General features: G+C 43.8%; 1 protein-coding gene across 1 annotated transcript in view; it reads right to left on the reverse strand.

Annotated features, from left to right (window-relative positions):
* The window catches only part of LOC137654680 (polycystin-2-like), a 93,693-nt gene that overhangs the window by 37,844 nt on the left and 43,054 nt on the right, over nt 1–12,795 (reverse strand). The window contains exons 10-11 of the mRNA XM_068388549.1: nt 12,411–12,563; nt 12,051–12,280 (exon numbers count right to left, since the gene is read on the reverse strand). Coding sequence (XP_068244650.1) covers nt 12,051–12,280; nt 12,411–12,563 — 383 coding nt within the window. The remainder of the gene's footprint in view (nt 1–12,050; nt 12,281–12,410; nt 12,564–12,795) is intronic.

The raw sequence follows: 12,795 nt of genomic DNA on the forward strand, positions 1-12,795 counted from the left end.
TACCTTCGTCTTGGCCTACTAATACCGCTGGCCTCTTTAATAAGAAACTATCCATTGAAGCTTGTTTCTGCCTACTTTTCAACACATTTCTAAAATGCGTTAGGCAAACGTAATATAATACACCACGTAACGTTATATACAGTCTATGTATAGTAAACACTAATACAGTACAGTGCACAGTAACGAATGTTTATTAACGATAACACGTGGCGTACGAATGTACTGTATATTAACACTAAGTCAAACAAGCGAAAGCACACAATGTCTGTTAACGATACCGCGGTCGGAACGAAAAGAGAGAGAGAGAGATGAACGCCCGTGCGTAGGCAAGCTGGGATAGTTGCCGACCAATAGGAAAGCAGGATCTTATGGCGTCAGCTAGCGTCTGAGTAGGGAGATAACCAATGGGTGAGCGGGAGGCTGTAAGTGAGTCTACCCAAGTTCAAAGTCAGGCGGCGCGCGCTTTTTAAAATTACTCTCGGCGAAGAGTTGGGATCTCGTAAGGTTTTCGTATCCTGAAATTTTATCCGTATCCTGGGGCATAAAAATCTTCGAATCACTTTTCGCATCCTGAATTTTTCGTAAGCAGAAACTTTCGTATCCAGAGGTATCACTGTATATATATATATATATATATATATATATATATATATATATATATATATATATATATATATATATATATATATATATATATATATATATATATATATATATATATATATATATATATATATATATTTTTGGGCTCAAGCCATGGCGTCCTGATGGAAGGTTCCTTTTTGGTAGCTTCCTTGGGTATAAGACTACTAAGATATTCCCAGAGAATTTAACCACAGGTTATCACAGAATTCTAACTTCTGGAGCGAGTATCTCAAAGGTTTCCCTTTAAGACATCGCATATCAACAGGGGACGCATGTCTGAACGCGCCACATAGCTATCTTCACCCCGAACAGAGTTAATGCTTCGGTGTGTAAGGGTTGAGAATAGCTGGGAGCCGCTCCACAGCCAATCTCACTCGTGGCTACTACTGATACTCGAGACGTAAACAAACGGGCGCCATTGCTCAAATGACGTCACGCCCGTCTTCATCCTTTGTTTAGTAGCTGCCCTACTTAGACGGATTTTCCCTGTGTTACCTTTATCGTTTTGCATCTTCGTTATGTCGTTACCTTCAGCCTCGCCTTCTTCTGGAAAGTTGAGTACAAGGTTCCAGTATTGTTTAGTTAAGCTCTGACCGTAAAGTAAATATTACTTTCCGAGATAATTGCTGTTTTGTGGCAGAGCTGTGCCTCTACCGGACCCGCCATTTTATGGCGTCGTTGTTGTTATGCATGCCTTATTTAGTTAGCCACAACAACGCTTCCGGCCTTATTTACTAATCGAATACATTAGTTTATTTAGTCTTCATAGCTAGGAGCTTTTATATCGTGTTTCGACGCTTTTTATCGGTCATCGATTGACCTCATACCAGTCGGCTACTATAGCCCCCAGGCCAGAGAGCCTACATACAAGTGTTCATGCATGATTTATTAGTGATCCTAGGCTAAGTTATGAAGATAGTGGCATTATTTTACAATACTTTTGACAGTGATGCAAATGTTTTTCGCCTTCAGGGACCATATAGGGGATAGGCTAGTCAGTGACTCTTTCTAACCTAACCTACTTGTAGGACCCCTATATGCTTCCTTCATCCCCTGCCTTGGCATTCCCTCTAATTAGCCTTGATTCCTTTTCTGAGTAAAGGGATCAAATGTCTAATAGAGTATATATCGCCTCTCTGTCCTCCCTAAGGGAATGAACCTCCCTTAGGGTTGCGTCCGAGAGTGAGGTTAGGCTAGCCCTACCTCTATGGCTAGGATTGTCTATGACTTTCCTGCGATAGCGATATGTCTTCTTCCTTTCCTAGTTCAGGACTTTTAGCCCTGCTCTAGGTTGGGTTAGGAAGGTTTCTCTGTTCCATGCTGAAACTGTACTCATGCACCGTTTTAGCCGATCTGCCTTATCTTAGGTTAGGGAGTGTCCTCCCTTTCCCTAGTGGCCGCTCTGGTACAGAAACCCTTCCTTGGAAGACTTCTCTCTTCTCCCTTCCCCACCTATCTCTTGTATAGCCTAGCCTATACTTAGGTTAGTCTATACCCATCTGTCCCCTGTCCTACAACTCCTCCTTAGGGTGGAGTAGTAGGGCTACCCGAGCTTCCATGTGCAGTCCGCTCTGGTACATATACCTTCATAGTGTCCTATGGGGTTAGTTGCTAGAATGGTTCTGCATATGGGAGTCTCCCCCCCCTTTGGGTGTCCCCTAGCCCTCCCTTGGGCTACCTTGCTCCCGGTCCTCAGTGACCCCTGCTCCTGGATGTTAGAGCCTGCCTCTATCATGGGTACACCCTCTCAGGGGAGGGGGGGATGTCCGGAGTCCATGACGGAACTTCCTGCATTCCTTCCCTCCCCCCGTGTACCGGGGGACTGCCGACTGCCGCCGGCTACTACCGGTGGCTCTCCCCCTCCTAGCTTGTCGTCCGCTCGCCGGTCGGCCGCCGGAGTGCCGGCATCTACTGCCGGCAATCCGGTTCCGCTTTAACCATCCTTATCCCAGTCACCAATCCGGCATCCTCCGACTGCCGGAGCCGCCGCTCCCCTGCCGGCGTGCCGCCGTTGTACCGGCGGCCGCCAACCTGGTATATGACGGACTTTAAACATTGTCTGTCCTAATGCCAGAAACTCTGCTGGAGCGAACTCCGGCATGCCGGCGGCTTGCCGGAAACCCCCGGAGGCGTCAAGAATACTTGCACCCCCTTCTTCTAGCTATCATATGACAATGATAGCCCTATACCGCAAACAGATAGGCTGTTTCTACTATTAAGATCAGTACCTTGGTACTGTTCTGTTAGTGATCATGCTGTCTCTTTGCATTCTTCTAAATTCCAGCATGCTGCGTGCATCTTAGCACGGCTGGTTGCCGGAAGCAGTTACCTTAAAAGGAGGCCTTCTAGCCCCTAGCTTGGGACCGAATGATCTCGGTCCCAATCTTACCCTTGGGTTTTTTCCACGGAATTCCATTATCCTATGGAACTCTAAGGAACTCTATCCGGTGCCTTCGGTCGCTCGGATTATCCAAGGACCAAGCTTACGGTAACCAGCCGGGCGAGATGCATGGAGTATGTTCTCCTTTACTATTTCAATCTCTATGCATCACACCCTTCTTTAAGTTAAAATTAATAATTAATATTAACTTAGTTTAAGAGCCATTCTTATGACTCCCCCATACTCATTTTCTCTTTCTTCCACAGGAGGAGCAGATGAAGTGTGATTTCGCCTTCTGCGCTGTGAAACGCCCGCAGTTTTACGGGCATACGGCTTGCAGGACTCACGCCCCTTGTGCAGACAAGAAAGGGGATCTGAAGTTTTGGAATCCACTGAACTGTACGGTCTGTCAGGCTCACCTAGTTGAAGCCTTCCATAACCCTCCCTCAGCGGAGGTCAGAGACATTTCTCGTGAAAAGCTACGCAAGTGGGTGCGTGGCTTCCAGAAAAATGCCACCGGACCTTACCTGGCCACCGAAGAATTGAGGTCACTTTTGTTCCCTAAGGCCTCCCCTGATTCAGTGATACCCAAAGACGTGATCCCCACTGTCCAAATTACAGTGGAACCTGATGTAGTCATGGCTCAGTCCATGCACGAGTGCCGTTTGGATTCCGAAGATGACGAACAGATTTCGGATGTCTCGGAAGACACGGAGAAAACGCTTATGGCTCAAGGAGCCGAAGATGAAGAAGACAAGGTGGAATACGTTGAGTCGGAGCAAGAGGTTGCTCCTCCTTCCATCCCCGCTCCTACTCCTACACCGTCGGAAATGTCTATTCCGTCTATCTCCTCGACCCCGGATCCTTCTTCCTCTACTCAAGAAATGATCCGACTGATTAGAGCCGTCATGGACGACAGGCTGAAGGAGAACCAGGAGTTCATCAGGTCCATGATGGGATCCAGAGAACCGAAAAGGATTTCGGTTAAGGATCTCCCCGCTTGCTCACATGCCAACCCGTGGAGGTATGCTGAGCATATGGTTATTGCGACCGGCAGGATCTTCGTCAGTGATAAGATCGGCACGGTCCCTTTGGAAGACGTGGAGTTCTTCCCAAACTTTGAGGCCTACCCGGACTGTTACGTCCGTCTTCGTTCCGAACCTGCCTCGAAGGAAGAGACCGAACCTAAGGAAGAGATAGTGTTCGATCTCGCAAAGGCCCAGGCTATGCTAGCCGCCGCATTCAAGAGTAGAGGCTTTACCTGCTCTAAGCTTCCGGCCCTGAGCAAGAAGCACCCTACTTATGTCGCACCTGAAAGTGCGGTTCTTCCATTCTTGGAAAAGGCCTTAGCTGCATGCCTTAAAGCTGCGGATGAAGGGAAAGCCTGCCCTGCATTGGAGGAGTGCAGACCCTTCTCCATAGTGACCCCCCCTGACGCTCGACACTGGAAAGATGTTCAACATACTTTCGTCGTGGGAAGGCTCGATCCTGACGTCGCCGGACGTCAGTTTAATGAAGACCTCCCTAAGCTCAACGATCACCTCCTTCGTCGGGAACAAGATACGAAGGAGAGGCTTGCAGCATCCCTATCTCATCAAGTCCAACTCGAAGTTATGGCCTGTGACACCAGAGTACCAGACCACTACATGGTACTCTCCAAATCCCACTTGATGACCGTAATGAAGGACTTGTACCACTTCATAAAGGCTCGAAGAGCCTGTCGTGAATTCGTGTTTGCAGGTGCCACCGTGAAACACGAACCCCGGAGGCTGATTTCCTCCAACATCTGGGGAAAACACCTCTTTCCTTCTGACCTTGTGAAGGAAATCACTGACACAGCCGCCACGGAGAATAGGAACCTTCTCCACAAGTGGGGCATGTCCAGGAAAAGGAAACCCTCTCAGGACGACGGACCTCAACCTAAGAGGAAATCCCAAAAGCAAAAACCCCAGCAACGTCAACAAAGACGTCAGTTTCCGGGACCCGCTACCTCCCAAGTGGTTGCCCAACCACAACAGACCTTTCAATTGGTCCCCCAACCGGTGTTGTCACAGTCACCGGTCTTCACCCCTGCCTTCGAGCAACAGTCAACTACCTTTCGTGCCAAAGGTAGAGGCTCATACAGGGGTGCAAGCAAAGACGCCTCTCGCCGTCCCTCCAGAGGCAGAGGAGGAAAGGGAGCTAGCGGCCGAGGCAGCAAGCCCTCGGGACACCAGAAGCAATGAAGTGCTTCCGGTGGGAGGAAGACTCCGCCAATTCCAGGATCGTTGGACCTTCGATCCCTGGGCGCACAGCATCGTCAAGAAGGGTCTAGGCTGGAGTTGGACTCAACCACCCCCAATCTTCCAGCAATTCTTCCAACAATCAACCCCCCTTCTGGAAGAATATGTTCTAGATCTCTTGAACAAGAAGGTGATAAGGAAGGTAAAGTCCACCAGGTTCCAAGGGAGACTGTTTTGTGTCCCCAAGAAGGACTCAGACAAACTCAGAGTCATTCTGGACTTATCCCCCCTCAGCAAGTTCATAGCGAACGACAAGTTCAAGATGCTGACGCTTCAACAAATAAGGACCCTTCTGCCTCGAGGTTCCTACACGGTCTCCATAGACCTGGCGGATGCCTACTGGCATGTTCCAATGAACCATCACGCTTCCTCCTACCTAGGATTTCAACTCCAAAGGAAAAGCTACGCCTTCCGGGCCATGCCCTTCGGCCTCAACGTGGCCCCTCGGATCTTCACAAAACTGGCGGATGCCATAGTACAACAACTCCGCCTACGAAACGTCCAGGTGATGGCCTACCTCGACGACTGGCTAGTCTGGGCTCCATCGCCCGAAGATTGTGCAAAATCTTGCAACGAAGTCACCCAGTACCTAGAACACCTGGGATTCAAGATCAACGAGAAAAAATCTCGCCTCTCTCCAGCTCAGAAGTTCCAGTGGTTGGGAATCCACTGGAACCTTCAGTCACACCGCCTTTCCATCCCCCAGAAGAAAAGGAAGGAAATAGCAGGGTCTGTCAAGCGACTACTGAAATCCAAACGCGTTTCAAGACGCCAGCAGGAACGAGTTCTAGGCTCTCTACAGTTCGCCTCAGTGACAAACCCAGTGCTTCGCGCACAGCTAAAGGATGCCGCGGGAGTCTGGAGACGTTCGGCATCCATCGCTCGAAGAGACCTCAAGAGACGGCTTCCAAACAGACTGCGACTTCTCCTAAAGCCGTGGTCAGAAGAAAAGGCCCTGAAAAGGTCCATTCCTCTCCAACACCCTCCTCCATCACTCAACATCCACACGGATGCTTCACTGGAGGGTTGGGGAGGTCACTCCCACCAAAAACAGGCTCAAGGCACCTGGTCTCCCCTGTTCAAGACGTTCCACATAAACATCTTGGAGGCCATGGCGGTCCTTCTAACACTGAAGAAGTTATCCCCGCCGCCCTCGATCCACATCCGTCTAACCCTAGACAACTCGGTGGTAGTTCGTTGTCTCAATCGCCAAGGCTCAAGATCGCCCCAGATAAATCAGGTGCTTCTCCCAATCTTCCGTCTGGCAGAGAAGAAGAAGTGGCACCTGTCTGCAGTTCACCTACAAGGATTCCGCAACGTGACAGCGGATGCTCTATCTCGGACAAACCCGATAGAGTCGGAATGGTCTCTAGACGCAAGATCGTTCTCCTTCATCTCTCACCAAGTCCCAGAACTTCAGATAAATCTCTTTGCAACGAGCGACAACAATCAACTTCCTCGGTATGTGGCCCCGTACGAGGACCCCAAAGCAGAAGCAGTGGATGCCATGTCACTGGACTGGAACAGATGGTCCAAGATCTACCTGTTCCCCCCCACCAACCTTCTGTTGAAAGTCCTCTCCAAACTGAGAACCTTCAAAGGGACAGCGGCCCTAGTGGCTCCCAAGTGGCCTCGGAGCAACTGGTACCCCCTGGTCCTGGAGCTGCAGCCCAAGCTGATCCCTCTCCCGGGCCCAGTTCTCTCTCAACAAGTACAGAAGTCGACTGTCTTCGCTTCATCATCGAAAATCAAGGACCTTCATCTCATGATTTTCTCTCCCTAGCCGCAAAGAAGAGGTTTGGGATCTCGAAGAAAAGTCTGGACTTCCTAGAGGAATACAAGACCGAATCCACAAGACGGCAATATGAATCATCCTGGAGGAAATGGGTCTCCTTTGTCAAGACAAAAAATCCTAAAGAAATCACGATTGATTTCTGCATGTCCTTCTTTATTCACCTTCATGGACAGGGATTAGCAGCCAATACGATATCAACCTGCAAATCGGCCTTGACTAGACCAATTCTATATGCTTTCCAAATTGATCTGTCCAGCGACATCTTCAACAAACTACCGAAAGCATGTGCTCGCCTACGCCCAGCACCCCCACCGAAACCGATCTCCTGGTCACTAGACAAGGTACTCCATTTCGCCTCCAACTTGGACAATGATTCATGCCCTCTCAAGGATCTGACTCAGAAAGTTATATTTCTATTTGCTCTCGCTTCAGGAGCTCGAGTCAGCGAAATAGTGGCATTATCAAGAGAAGAAGGACACATCCTGTTTACCGATACAGGAGAAGTTACCCTCTCCCCTGATCCGACGTTTCTTGCCAAAAATGAATTACCCACCAAAAGATGGGGCCCTTGGAGAATATGCCCCCTGAAGGAGGATGCCTCTCTATGTCCAGTAGAGAGCCTCAAGGTCTATCTTCGCAGAACTTCAAACTTTGGTGGAGGCCAACTCTTCAAAGGAGAAACATCGGGCAGCGACCTGTCACTGAAACAATTAAGAGCGAAAATCACCTACTTCATTCGCAGAGCGGATCCGAACAGTACACCCGCTGGTCATGATCCTAGAAAAGTGGCATCATCTCTGAATTTCTTTCAGAGCATGGACTTTGAAAGCCTTAAAAACTTCACGGGCTGGAAGTCCTCGCGAGTTTTCTTTAAACATTATGCGAAACAAGTGCACGAAGTCAAACATTTTGTGGTAGCCGCAGGTAGTGTTATGAAACCTGCACCTAACTCTGCGTAGAACAGTGAGTTACTTGGGACTCTAACTCTTCGGGTGCCTATGTTGACCCTCGAGCGATGCATAGTGATGTCGAAAAACACTTAGTGCTTTTATAACTGTTCTTATCCCAGGTGAAATGTCATAGTGTCACACAAGTGCCGCATGCCCTGAGCATGATGTGTTTTTAATCAAAGACTTGCATTCCTCGAGAACGAGTACCTACTAATAATCTTGAAATTCCTTTTCAGATTCAAGAGCAAGCCTTTATTTCTATGTACATTATAATTACTGTAAATGAACTTTACTTATTGCTGTAAATTATTTAATTTCTGCATTTGTGAAATAAAATTTCTATTTTATTACCTGTGCGTCTCAATCAGCTCCTACTTACTATGAAATACATACCTGTCATAGTTTTATTTATCCCCCTTTTCCTTATGGTTATGAAGAAATTAAGATGCTTAATCTTAATTTATATTCACTCTGATTATGTAAGGTTCCAACACGAATACTTACTTTTGATACCTGGGAGATGAACTCAATACACAGTGCCCAACCACCGCTGGTCTAATTTCAGAATGTTCCTATACAAATACCAAACATTCAGCTTCATCTCCAAGTTCTTCAAGTTCTTCTATCAGGATGAATAGCCCTTCAATACCACTTTGACGTCGGCATAGCCCATGGGAACTTCACTGCCAAGGGGGGCAGGATGCTTCTTCCCTATGGTTCTTTATCAAAGATTACTATGCTGTTTTGTCAATGCCTTGGCACTTACTACTAGGGGAAAATCTACCACGATACATTGATTCTCTGGTACTCTTCCATCAGGACGCCATGGCTTGAGCCCAAAAAATGGATTTTGAGCGAAGCGAAAAATCTATTTTTGGGTGAGATAGCCATGGCGTCCTGATGGACCCTCCCTGCTACTTCGTCCAGTTTTTGATCCCACCCTGTTCTACTGTATCATGGTGATGGGCAGCAACTGGCTTCAGGATGAAGACGGGCGTGACGTCATTTGAGCAATGGCGCCCGTTTGTTTAAGTCTCGAGTATCAGTAGTAGCCACGAGTGAGATTGGCTGTGGAGCGGCTCCCAGCTATTCTCAACCCTTACACACCGAAGCATTAACTCTGTTCGGGGTGAAGATAGCTATGTGGCGCGTTCAGACATGCGTCCCCTGTTGATATACGATGTCTTAAAGGGAAACCTTTGAGATACTCGCTCCAGAAGTTAGAATTCTGTGATAACCTGTGGTTAAATTCTCTGGGAATATCTTAGTAGTCTTATACCCAAGGAAGCTACCAAAAAGGAACCTTCCATCAGGACGCCATGGCTATCTCACCCAAAAATAGATTTTTCGCTTCGCTCAAAATCCGTTATATATATATATATATATATATATATATATATATATATATATATATATATATATATATATATATATATATATATATATATATATATATATATATATATATATATATATATATATATATATTTATATATATTACTTATATATATTATATATATATATATATAACTTATATATATATATATATATATATATATATATATATATATATATATATATATATATATATATATATATATATATATATATATATATATATATATATATATATATATATATATATATAAACCAACATTTCCTGTGTTGAAGAAACACACAAACATAATTTCTGGGTTTAACCTTTGAAAGAAAATTGACTTGGGTCTCGCATCTTAAAAAGCTATTAGTTAATTGTTTAGAGATTTTAAAAATTCTTAAAAATTTGACCCATACATCCAGGGGAGCAGATTGCCAGACTCCTATAACTTTATAAAACCGTTATTTTATCAAAACTTTTATATGGATGCGAAATATATATTTCAGCCTCCCCTATCCATTTGAACATTTTAGATTCTATTCACCATGCTGGCACCAGATTAGCTACTGGTGCTTTTAGGTCATCCCCATCAATAGTCTGTTAATTGATACAGGCAAGTGATCTCTGGACTTCTACTGCCAGTCCACCATGACTAGATATTGGTATAGGTTACAGAGGCTTTCAAATTTACTGTCCTTTGAAACTGCAAATAAAGATAATTTCTTTTCCTACTATGAGGATCCCTGTAAATCACCAAAACCTTATGAATTCAGGATGAAACATCTGCTAAATAGCCCGAATCTATCCAGGAATGGATTACTACCTTCTATATTATCAGTTACCCCTCCCTGGAAACTTCCAGAGATTGCCTTTTGCAAGCGTTTAACTGGCTCTAAAGGCAACATGGTAAATGAAGAAATCCGATCTACCTTTTGAATCATTCACAAAAGCATAGGGATGCTGGATACATTTTTACGGATGGCTGTAAAATCTAGTGCTGGAGTTGGATTTGGAGTGCAAAATACTTCTACAAATTTTAAATGTTTTCTCTCTTTACTATCATCTATCTTCACAGCAGAGCTATATGGCATTCTGATGGCTACTGACAACATAGAAATAATGAATGTGGGTAATTTTACTATTTTCCGTGATGAAAAAGTCTCGCAGGCATTGACTGTTTTTAATACTACCAACCCTTTACATTTAAAAGTTTTAGAGTGGCTGTATATTTGTAGCATTGTAGGCAAGTCTAGTTTTGCTGGGTTCAAGCTCATATGGGTGTGCCAGAAAATGAAAAGGCAGATAAACTAGCAAAAGAGGCTGCAGACAAAATAATTACTTCCTGGAAGATCTACTGCTGTGTAATAACTTTGCATTATAACAAGATCTTTTGGTGATATTTGGCACCATTATTGGAATTCTGTGGATCAAAATAAGATGGAGATCACTAGTGCTATACATTCATGGATATAAGATATGCCTAGAAAGTGGGAAACTGCCTTCTGTCACCTAAGAATTGGGTACACTCGTTTAACACATGGGTTCTTGATAACTAGTAGGTGCCAACCGTTCTGTGATGACCATTGATGTTATATCTGATAACTATCAATCATTTGATGAACTCTCTGACCGATAACGTAAATCCCTAAATGTGGTCCACTCTCTTTGGGAAGCATCTGGGAAAAGATGTCTGGAAACCTTACTTCCAATGACATACCCTGAGCTAAACAGCAAGTATTGTCCCTCCATTTCACTAGTAATGATTGGTTCTGCATCACTGGAAAATATGTCGTGCTAGATCACATGTCTTCTTCCAATAACATTGGAGACGAAATTATATTGCCCTCATCTTCAAGTGACATACAGACCCTAAATTCTCAAGAGATGTCATGGTCCCCAAGACTTCATCCACATCCAAACCAACAATGCATTTTTTTTTTTTTTACTTGAACTTCTACAACAGCAGAAGGAAGGACTGCATCCTCTTTTTCAATGGGAAAGGCCAAAAGGGAACAGGTGCTATTATAATCCCCAAATATAGAATCCTTTGAGAGGGAACCAGAAGAAAATTCTTCATATTGACCAGGACTCTTCGCCTTTTCAGTAACCTGAGTAACCAAAGTTGCTGAACCTGAATCTTTTCCAATGACTCATTTAAAAGTATCCAATCACCCAGGTATAACAGTATTCATATGCAGGAACCTTAACCATTTGAAGATGGGAGTTATCCTGGTGAATACTTGAGGAGCTGTACTGAGACTGAAATATAAAAAAATAATTTGCATTCTTTCATAACTAAACAAAACCAAATCCTTTAATAATACTGAAAGGAAAGATGGGAAATTTCTTAAATTTTATGGGTAAATGTTGATAAACCAAGCTTCTTGAGAAGTAGCACTATGAACTCCAGGCGAGTATAGAAATAAAAAACGTAATTTTAATTTTTTTTTCATTAAAGAACTATCCAACCAGAATTATATTTACAATAAAATTAGAAATCCAGCTAAAATGATATTTTTTCTGTAAAATATATTTACTGATTGAAAAGCTATTTAATCAGATTCTTTAAATTTTCAAATGGATTGTTTTAATTTACTTTTGTTCTATTAAATGAGCTTACTTTTTCAGGTTGTGTCGAACTTCATCGAATGTCAAAAGCCCATCCGCATTAGAGTCAGAGAGCTTTAGGGCATTTTGGATGTCAATCAGTTTATCTCTTCTTCCCAGTTTACCCATCATGTTGTTATAGCCTCGCTTGAAGTAATCTCCAATTTCAAACTCATTTCGCTGATTAGCAATCTCTGCCTTGACTTCTGAATAGGTATCATTGATGATGGCCAAGAACATGTTCTACAGAGAAAATAAAATGATAAATTAACCTTTTATAAAACATTGAATTACAGTAATAAAATTTTCAGATTACATTGTACTATCAAATCTTTATAAAGCCAAGATATATACTGTAGCTGTATTTACTCACCAGCAGAACAAAGAAGACGAAGAACACATATGACAGGAAGAAGAGTGGCCCAAGAACCCTGTTGGCATTCTCTATCTCATGGAAATTGAAATCTCCAAGAATTGTTCTAAGCAGCGTAAAGACTGCGTTTATGAAACTGCTAAAGTCTTCAACCTAGAATGAACACACCTTATTTCATTTAAGGTTAAGAAATGCAATATAATACAACATGAAGTCCTACTATAATTGTGTAACCAAACTCTTCCTGCTCTCAAGGTACCTTACAACATTATATTCACTAATAACTCAAAGTAAATCAGCATGAAACTTAAAAGCACTTATACTTTATCACAATATATAGCGGTTATCAGAAAATTTTAACTCATAATCGCCATCATAAATGGTT

This window comes from Palaemon carinicauda, chromosome 15 (assembly GCF_036898095.1).
Source record: "Palaemon carinicauda isolate YSFRI2023 chromosome 15, ASM3689809v2, whole genome shotgun sequence".
Taxonomy (NCBI): Eukaryota; Metazoa; Arthropoda; class Malacostraca; order Decapoda; family Palaemonidae; genus Palaemon; species Palaemon carinicauda.